The sequence below is a fragment of the Moschus berezovskii genome, chromosome 16 (genome assembly GCF_049115385.1).
Source record: "Moschus berezovskii isolate FMDL1 chromosome 16, NW_MosBer_1.0, whole genome shotgun sequence".
NCBI classification, from domain to species: domain Eukaryota; kingdom Metazoa; phylum Chordata; class Mammalia; order Artiodactyla; family Moschidae; genus Moschus; species Moschus berezovskii.
In genome coordinates this window covers 48,166,096-48,176,423 of record NC_142475.1, presented here as the reverse complement: position 1 = coordinate 48,176,423, position 10,328 = coordinate 48,166,096, and the positions used below count along the sequence as shown (strand labels likewise).

Below are 10,328 nucleotides of genomic sequence, written 5' to 3'. Positions count from 1 at the left end.
ACCAACACGAATCGTGCTGAGAACAAATGATAGATCAAATCATTCTTTTCAACAACAGATGTTAAGTTGAGAGCTCTTAGTAGAGAAGGGTGGGCCACCTCTATAAGCTCAGAGGTTTTGTAGGCTTCAAAAGCAGCAGCAACCATCTATTAATAGATCGACAGTCCCCAGCCTTTTTGGCACCAGGGACTCATTGCATGGAATACAGTGTTTTCACAGACGGACAGAGGGGGATGGTTTCAGGATGATTTGAGCATGTTACATTTATTGTGCACTTTATTTCTAATCTAATGCTGCCTCTGACCTGTTAAGAGGTACTAGTCCAAGGCCCGGAGGCAGGGGATCCGTAATCTTGATGTCTCTACCCACGATTCACCCACTCCAGTGTTCCTGCCTGGAGAATCCCATGGGCAGAGGACTCTGGTGGGCTACAGTTCACAGGGTTGCAAAGAGTTGGACACAACTGAAGCAACCTAGCATGCATGCACCCACGTTTCAGGGGCCCAGGTTTTCCCTATCAGGGCCCTGGCTTTTGCATAACAAACCCGCCTCCATCGAGCATTCTAAAACTGTAATAAGGAATGCTTCAGCCTGCTGCTCAGCAGTGTCTGCTCTTCCACTGCAGGAGAGTCTTGGGTACTGGCTCTCTTGTCTTATTTAGAGTTGTGTGGGTGCATGCCCGGTTGCTTCAGGCGTGTTCAACTCTTTGTGACTCTATGGACCATAGCCCGCCAGGTTCTTCTGTCTGTGGGATTCTCCAGGCAAGAACACTGGAGTGGGTTGCCACCACATTATACCAACAACTATCTGTGTCACACTGGCTGTCCACAATGATGTCTCTTCAACTGGCCTTGAGTGAGCCTGTCCCAAGTTCCCTTCTTACTGCCTACTTCCTTTTTAAAATAATATTTATTTGGCTGTGCCAAGTCTTAGTTGTGGCATGTGGGATCTAGTTCCCTGAGCAGGGATTGAACCTGGGCCCCCTGCATTGGAAGCACAGAGTCTCAGCCCTTGGATCACGAGGGAAGTCCCACTGCCTACTTTCTTAGATCACTTAATGTTAGTCTGTATTACCTAAGAAGCAGTCATCGAGATGGCAGTAGAAGTGCAAGCGATTTATTAGGTGCTGTGCTTATGAGGGAAAGTAAGGAGGAATCCGGGGCAAATCAGAGGAAGGAAGATCCCTTAGGGTGCAGCATGCATCTAAGAAAGCTTGGCAAGTCTGCTTAGAGTCCTTGAGGCAAAGCTGCTCGTGGGAACAGCTCCATCTCCTGAGGGTGCCTCTGCCTGCTACTCCTGCTGCGCCGAGTCACGGGCTCGGGGCTGCTGGTGGGAAGTGTGCTGCAGCTGGGCACTGGGTTGACCACATTCCCCCTGCACAGCACATCTAGGGGTGTGCATTCATGGCTGCTGTAGTGACTTTCATTTCCAGGCTTTCCTTGAAATTGTGGTTGAATCTCTTCCCTTGTGTTTTAGACAAAGGCACTGAAAGATGTTTGAAAGCTCAGCGTACGTGGGCAGGATCATCAGTTGTGGGCTTCACTGTAATGTGACCTGGGTTTTGTCATGAGCAACCAGGATGTTCATCTCTGTGCGTCTTGCCTTGGTAGCTGCTCAGGTTCCCTTGTGAAGACATTTAGGCAACCAGGCAGGAAAGTGTGTCTGGGTAGCTAATCTTGTGAAGAGGGATCAACATTCAGACTGTAGAATTCATCTTAGTCAGTATGGTACCATCCCCTGGGCTTCCCTGGTGGCTCAAATGGTAAAGACTATGCCTGCAATGCAGGAGACCTGGGCTCAATTCCTGGGTTGGGAAGATCCCCTGGAGGAGGGAATGGCTACCCACTCTAGTATTCTAGCCTGGAGAATCTCATGGACAGAGGAGCCTGGTGGACTATCAGTCTGTGGGGTGGCAAGGAGTCAGACACAACTGAGCTACTTTCACCATCCCCTGATCGCTGTTAAACTTTTCTGGAGAATACACTTCCATCCTGCTGCCCAGGAGGAAGGTTGCTTGCTTGGAGCCGATCGGCCAGCTTCTTATCTTGGCTTCTCATGCCCACATCCAGAGGCACCTGCTGTTTCCTGAGCCTTTGAGAAATTCCACGGTGAAACTTTTGTTTGCTTCTTGCCATTACTCTCTCACTTCTGGCTCAGCGTTCAGCTTTGTCAGGTCTGTAGAGTAAGTGACCCCTCTTCCATCTGCTTTCAACTGCCAAACTTTGTTGTTTCTGCGTCTATTACCTTTGTCCTGTGGGTTTACGCTTTTGTAAAAAGGACTTTACTGTTTTAGTGGGATGTGGGAGGGACCTGCATTGAAGTCATGGGTCCAGTCCTCCATTTTTTCTTTCCATGACACACAGCATGCAAGATCGTAGTTCTCCAATCAGGCATGGAACCCTTGCCCCCTGCAGTGTTACCACTGGACCATCAGGGAACTCACAAGCCTTTTTTTTTAATTATTATTTTTTAATAATTGGTGTCTTCAGTAGCCTGTTAGCTGGCTTCCATAGAGATGTTTCTCCACACAGTAGTCAGTCTTTAAAAACGCAAATTAGATCACATTACTTTCTTGCTGAAAACTCTTTTCCAAAGGTTTCTCATTACACAGAATAAAACCTAAGTTGCTTGCCCTGGGGGCTGGCCTAAGTGACCTCACGAGATCTGGCCCTGGCTGCTTCTTGGTCCTCATCTCCTGCCTCTCACCCCGTCAGCTTTCTTCTCCAGTCACACTGGCTTTTGCGCTGTCTTCCAGACAAAAATGTTTTTAATGTTAGTTTGACTTCCCAGGTGGTGCAGAGGTAAAGAATCTGCCTGCAATGCAGGAGACTCATGTTTGATCCCTGGGTTGGGAAGATCCCCTGGAAAAAGGAATGACAATCCACTCCAGTATTCTTGCCTGGGAAATCCCATGGACAGAGGAGCCCGGCAGGCTATAGTCCATGGGGGTCCCAAAGAGTCAGACATGACTGAGTATTCATGCACACGTTAGATTATGCTAACATTAGTTTGTTTCCTATTACATTTGCTATGTCTTGACATTTTTTAACAGAATATTAATTTTTATAAATTTTAAATAATTTTTATATTTTGTCCTTAAGAATGACTTCACTTTTCCAACAATGTAAACATGAATTTTTCTAGTTTTATATTCCATTATGTTTACACCCTGAATCCATGTTAATATTGTGAGGAAGGGGTTTAACTTGGTATTTTCTCCAAATGTGGCTAACTGTCTCGACACTATTTTTTTTTTGGAACAGATTCCTACTGATTAGAAATGGCATCTCTATCATATACTTACCTACATACAGTGACCTGTCTCTGGGCTCTATAATCTTCTGAGTTATTTAGCCAGTTCTGTGTAAGTACTCTGCAATGCTCACTGGTATGTTTCTTTTAAAATGATTTTTCTCATTTATTTAGTCACTTTTGGTTGCGCCGGGTCTTTGCTGCTGTGCAGGCTCTTCTCTAGCTGCGGCGCGTGGTGGAGGGGAGGGTGGCTACTCTCCAGTTGTGCTGCAAGGGCTTCTCATTACATTGGCTTCTCCTGTTGCAGTTCACGGGCTTCAGTAGCGGCACATGGACTCAGCAGTTGCAGCTCCCAGACTCTAGAGCACCAGCTCAGTCGTTGTGGTGTGCTGGCTTAGTTGCCTCTCGGCATGTGGGATCTTCCTGGACAAGGGATCAAACCCGTATCTTCTGCGTTGGTAGGCAGATTCTTTACCACTGAGCCACCAGGGAAGCCCCCTCACCAGTGTGTTTTAAAATGTTTCTGGAAGTTGTTTTTCTAACATTTCCATTATTGTGCATCTTGTCCTCCAAATGTACACTACTTTTCTGATGTGCGCTCGAATTGTAATGATGTAGGGGCAGGAATTGATTTTTTTTTTATTCTTATCTTTCCTTTTCTAGGTTCATGGCATGCCTCCCTTGTTCAGGTCTTTTGCATCTTTTAGTAGAACTTTATTGGAGAAGGTGATGGCACCCCACTCCAGTACTCTTGCCTGGAAAATCCCATGGACGGAGGAGCCTGGTAGGCTGTAGTCCATGGGGATGCTAAGAGTCGGACACGACTGAGTGACTTCAATTTCACTTTTCACGTTCATGCATTGGAGAAGGAAATGGCAACCCGCTCCAGTGTTCTTGCCTGGAGAATCCCAGGGACGGGGGAACCTGGTGGGCTGCCGTCTATAGGGTCGCACAGAGTCGGACATGACTGAAGCAACTTAGCAGCAGTAGCATAGATAGTTAAATGTGCTAAAAATGTTTTTCTTCTATTCCACCAATTAAATATTTCTTTCAAATATTTAATTTGACTTTACTGGTTCTTAGTTGTTGTGGCACACAGGATATTCAATTTTGTCATGGCATGCAAGATCTTTAGTTAAGGCATGTGGAATCTAGTTCCCTGCCAGGGATCAAACCTGGGCCTTCTGCATTGGGAGCTCAGAGTCTTAACCACTGGACCACCAGGGAAGTCCTGACAACCCTAATTTCTTAGCATGGGTAGTGGGCTACTTATTTTGTTCTGATTTCAATTCTTTTAATATTTCACCATGAAGTTACAGTGGGATTGTATCAAATAACTTTAAACAACTTTAGGACATTCACTTTGTCGAGAAGCTTTACTTTTCCTTGAGATTTTATCATGTATGGGGGCTGAAATTTATCCTATGCAAATTTATCCAACAGTGTCTATTAAGTTAATCATGATTTTTTAATTCTTCCTTTACTTTTCTAATATGGTGAAAAGAATAGATTTTTCTCATCATTCATTTCAGTTTTGGTATATTAAAAAAAATACAATTCCAGATTTACTATTTCATGTAGTTTATGACCTGGGTTTTAAGTATTGTACTTGCATTGCTTCAGTTCAGTTCAGTTGCTCAGTCGTATCCGACTCTTTGCAACCCCATGAATCACAGCACTCCAGGCCTCCCTGTCCATCACCAACTCCCGGAGTCTACTCAAACTCATGTCCATCAAGTCGGAGATGCCATCCAGTCATCTCATCCTCTGTCATCCCCTTCTCCTCCTGCCCCCAATCCCTCCCAGCATTAAGGTCTTTCCAATGAGTCAACTCTTCGCGTGAGGTGGCCAAAGTACTGGAGTTTCAGCTTTAGCATCAGTCCTTCCAATGAACACCCAGGACTGAATTGACTATTAATAAGCCAATCTATTAAAACCATCATTATTATTCTAATGTGTAAAGTATAACCTTAATAAACCAATAAGAAGCCCACATTATTCTCATAAATGTTTTTTGAGAAACAGGAATGAGAGGTGATAGCATCATTTAGATTCCACCTCTATTTGCCATTAAGTTGTCAGATAATCTTAAGCAAGACACACCCCTCTTGGCTTCAGACTGAAAATCTAGAAAATGGGAAAGTGAGAGAATAAATGTTAACATGCTGAGAACAGTGTCAACTAGTGTAAAAGTCTAAGAAATTATTAAATGGCAAGTCAGGTAATTTTATATTTAACTGCAACTGTGAATGAGGATAAACATAAACTCAAGAAAATCTTCAAAGCCATGTAAAACCCGAAGGCATTAAAATTTATTAAATGATGCAATAACAACAGAATTCTTTATTTACAATAGCATTATTTAACATCAAATAAGCAAATAGCATCAGCAAAGCAATATTAACTTGCATAAATGTATTTAAAATTTCTCTTGAATATATCTACCTTTTGCATAAACTGCTCACACTAGAAATACAAACATCAATGCAGGTGAACAAAGTGATGTTTGGAGTCAACTCCATTTTGAAAATAAATCACAACCTGAAACACTGTAAGCTTTCTCCTGAAGAACCATAGTTAATATATTGCTTAATTTTACCCTTGTATAATCTTTTCATATACACACATCTCAGATGCAACTTCATGAGGAACTGTACAAATAAAACCACAAATGGCATAAGAAAAAAAAAGACAGTTAAATGTTTGAAGAAATGTATCATCATCACCATTCAACAACATAAAGTTTAAGTGATGATGCACTTATTCAAAAAATTGTACACAGTTCACTATACAAATATAATACATCGGACAGCTATGTAGGAATATACAAGACTTAAAAACAGATCTAAGGCATTATGCTAGATTTTAGCATTTTGAGGTTCTTGCACATAGCTTTTACCTGTAGTAAGAAACTTAAAAGGTTTCGTTTTAGTCTATAAAGAAACACCAGGGAGAAAATTCTAATTAAAATTGAAGCCACTACAGTAATTTTCTTTTGTGCAGAGAATGCTTTGCTCGGAGGCAGCATACTACCATACAAATACTAGAAAATTTTAAATTCACACCAACAATTAATGGCTTAAGTTGCATTTCAAAATTGATTGTGTATCTTTGGGTTCTGCAAGGGGATCTGTGCCACCCATTTCATGTGTTAAGCCCATAGGAACTCCGTTTTTACACAGATTAAAAACTGCATTATATAAACTGCAAAAACATTGCTTTCAATGGTTACAGGCCATAAGAGATACACGTGGGAGGGGGCATCTTCATCTTTTGAGTCCAATGAATTCATTGCAGGAAAACAGCTCACTTCACTTTTTCAACTTACCACGTTACATGAACACGTAGATGAGCTTCACAACCAAGTTAATGTATGTATACTTTTCACATTATGTGTTTTTCACATTTAGTAATATAAGTAAAACACTGATTATTTGTTCTATTAAACGAAAACCGAGTACTCGGTCTAACAAGTTTATTGTGTACACCATGAGAAATACTGATCATGGAGGGACTGGTTTGGCCTTTGCTTCTATCATGATCAATGTGATCAGAGGATTCCTTCACTGACTTTTCTTAATTAGATGTAAAAAACCCATGACCTGATCTAAGCCGTAAGAGAACTGATCATCTCTCTTCCTTCAAAATGGCAATGATTATGAATGACCAATGACCGGAATGGCAGGTTTGCAGATCAGATCTGTCTGAACTGGGACTGACAGGAGAACACAGTGGGCAGAGGGTTAAACAAGAAAAGGTACACAGGGGTTTTAGGACAGTGTTCTAGTGGAAAGGGACTTCTAACTCAAAACAAACAAATCCAGCTTAAACTCCATTTTCTCTTCTGTGCTGTGTGAAGTTCAAGTCATTCTAATTCACATGTTTCTAAACATCAACTGGAAACTAGCCATGTGACACCAAGTGTGATGTAAGCCTTGTGGTGCCAGTGAGGACACTGAGCTCGGGCTGATGTCTGCCTGAGTTATTTCTCCACCACAGTTGGGCGACCCAATGGTTTGGTGGAGAAAAGCAGAGCCTTTGAAGGGGGGGAACTGTGAATTGTGGCCCCCAAGAAGTGCTGTTCCTGGGCCACTTTCCTGTAGTGAGACCCCCTAAGTGGAAAAAAAAGCAGCGAAATGCAGATTTCCCAGGACATTTCTTTAGCACGGAGCCACGCCTTCAGACTGTCTACTTAACTATTTATCTTTGGGCTATATCTCTTTCTATACTTCCGTAATCTGTCCACATATAGAGATACACATATAAGTAGGGGTAGTTTGTATATTTTTCACCCTTCCACAAATAAACAATCAAATTTCAAGGAAAAAAAGACTTCTCTGTTCCTAAAAGGCCTGGCTAACGAGATATAAAATGCTTTGCTTTTTAGACATCAAAAAGACATCATTCTGAAATTTAGGTAAGAAAGTAGGTGTCATAGGAGTTGGGGAGAAATAGCTCAAAAAAGGTCACCAGTTTCTTGGTATTACAGTTGTCTGAAACTGATGCCAATTAAGAAAAGATTATTCCCCTTATCAGAGTGGGCAAGAAAAACAACCAGAAAAGTGGCCTGCTTAGTAACACGTAGTCTTCCTAAGGTTAAGAAAGAATATAAACATATAAAAATCAAGAATTGGTTTCTACAGCAGCTGCATATCAGATAGATTAGATAAATGACTTACGAGCAGAATCACAAGATTTAGAAAATAAAAAGTCTTAAGTCTACAAATTAGGTCTAATCGAGGCCTTGAGAGCCTTTACAAAACACTTTCAGGAGACACTGCTATGAAGATATCTAATTGTTTAACACTGAAGTACCTCATTTTGGATTCGATTCCACAATATGTATACCTCACAAAAATTACACAATTAAAACACTTAAGTCCTCAACTTAAATTATTGCTTGTTTACATATAAACTGGATTTTATGTACCTTACAAAACTTCGGCTTATTAAGTCAGCACTGCTAAAAAAAAAAAACAAAATAAAAAACACATGGCGGAGGTGAGCTCTGTCCTGATGCCTGCGGTCAATTTTAAGCACACCATGGTTTTCTCCCGTGTTGGGGGCCAGTGTCGCTGGGGAACAGAATGAACACACTTCCCAGGCAGGTGTCCAAAGTCTGATGGGTTTCGAGTACTAACTGTGTTCCTCTCCTTCCAGTAAATGCATTTTTTCTGGCATTTCAGAGTTAGCGGTTGGTAAGTGGCTGGCAAAACATGGAAGGAAATAATAAAGGGCTTACCTGGTTTCTGTTGCTTTTATTAAAAAAAAAAAAAAGGGAGAATGGGGAAGGCAGAGGGGGAAGGGAAGGATCAGATGGAAGAAGAGGCGCTGATTCAAGCTTCTGATGGATCTAAAGCAAATTGAATTTGGAAATCAATTTCTTTTTGATTCATGATTTGGGTGAACTAGTTTGGTTTGAATCAAAGAAATTAAAGAAAAAAGAAAAAAAGGAAGAAGGACTTGTTAATGTTAGCAGCCCTCCCACAGGCTCTTTCTCATCCGTTCAGGAACTGGAAATGCTTTCCAGCAGCGTCTTGAGAGCTTTCTACAAAGATACAACTACGATGCCTCAGTCTTCCCTTCTTGGGCGCGTCTGTACATACGGCACGGTCCATGGTGTCTGTCCTGCTTATCCCAGAGGCAGGCTTAGCTTAAAACATCTTTAGTTTGATTTTTTTTTTTAATCTTTTATTTCCCCCAGATGAAATCTTAATCTTTTGGACTGGTTAGCCAGGGAAAACAAAGCAAGAAACCAGTGTCTGGAGCCAGACAGGAAGAGAACAAGAGCATGGGTTGTTTTCCTTAAATACACACATTTAGATACATTCAATCTGACACGGGTGTGAAGTCTGCCTGTCAACATTTACTCTGCAGGAGAGATCTAAGTTGCACTAAGGTGAATGCAGTGAACAGACTGACAACTGTCCGGACGCGGGCTGCAGGCCATCTGTCAACGTGACAGCAGCTCCTCCAGGAGGAGGAGCCGAGGGACTCGGCCTGTCAGCCCATCTTGCTCGGGCAGGGCTGGATGGCAGGTCGGTTGGGTCGAAACGAAGAGACGCAGCTCTCCAGATTGGTAAGTGTCTTGAGCAAGTGAGCCCAGTCAGCTGAAGAAAGAAGCAACTAGCTACCTTCAGTGTCAGCAGTATTTCTGTGGGAAAATAAAGAGAAAGTTGTGATGGCTCAGAATTTTTGGTAAAACCATCATGAGGCACAGCATGAAAACATCAGACTACTTGGCCATTTTAAATAACGCCAATCACAAAGGTTGCACCCACTTTTTTGTTTGTTTGTTTTGTAGGAAACTCAACATCAATTCTACATTTTCTCACTTAAGAGAGAACTTGAAAATAGTTATCTACTGCTAGGGACAACATTTTATACCTTGAGAGGCCCCCTCTCCTGTGCCAAATTGTTCACAGTCCTTTCTCTTATTAACAGGCCTGTCACCAGGCTCCCAACTCAGGTGGGTTCTCAGTATTAACTGTTCTACTGTTTCAAGATTTAGTTGGACACCGTAATATCACTCTTCTTAGAAGAAGTATTTAAGGTGATAAAGAAATAATATAGATCAGATTTTAAGATTGTTGCTTAAATAAAACGAAATCTAGAACACTTAGAATAAACTTCGGCTTAATTAAGGGAGAGTGGGGTCTCAGCCACTGAACCACCAGGGAGGTCCACCCCTAGATCTTCTGAATGCCCTGCACCATCTGACCTGTAGTAGCCTTCTCCTCAGAATAAATTTGGACTTAATTAAGGGAGAGAGAACAATTAGAAGTTAGTTCCCCTTCATCCTTCTGAAAATCAAACATTACAATTCAAAAACAAAAAGAAATCAAAGTTTGTGCTAACACGACGAATTCTTTGCTATTTCATTTTTTGCTTTGTTATAATCATTCCATTCTGGGGCAAAATGAGTGTTTTTAAATCATATGCCACCATCAGCTCAATTAAAATGAGCTTAAATAAAAAATTACACAAAGATCATTGTATATCCAATAAAATTAGATTTTTTTTTTCTTTTTTTGGCTGCACTGCACAGCATGTGGCTCCTACATTGGAAGGGAAGG

The 10,328-nt window shown here is 41.7% G+C and overlaps 1 protein-coding gene across 11 annotated transcripts in view; it reads right to left on the bottom strand.

The window, feature by feature from the left end:
- Window positions 1-8,517: 8,517 nt before the first annotated feature.
- The window catches only part of NCOA2 (nuclear receptor coactivator 2), a 295,183-nt gene continuing 293,372 nt past the window's right edge, over window positions 8,518-10,328 (bottom strand). For all 11 annotated transcript variants that reach the window (XM_055431638.2, XM_055431642.2, XM_055431639.2 and 8 more), the window contains one exon: window positions 8,518-9,406. In XM_055431638.2, the coding sequence (XP_055287613.1) occupies window positions 9,395-9,406 (12 nt within the window). In that variant the 3' untranslated portion in view covers window positions 8,518-9,394. The remainder of the gene's footprint in view (window positions 9,407-10,328) is intronic.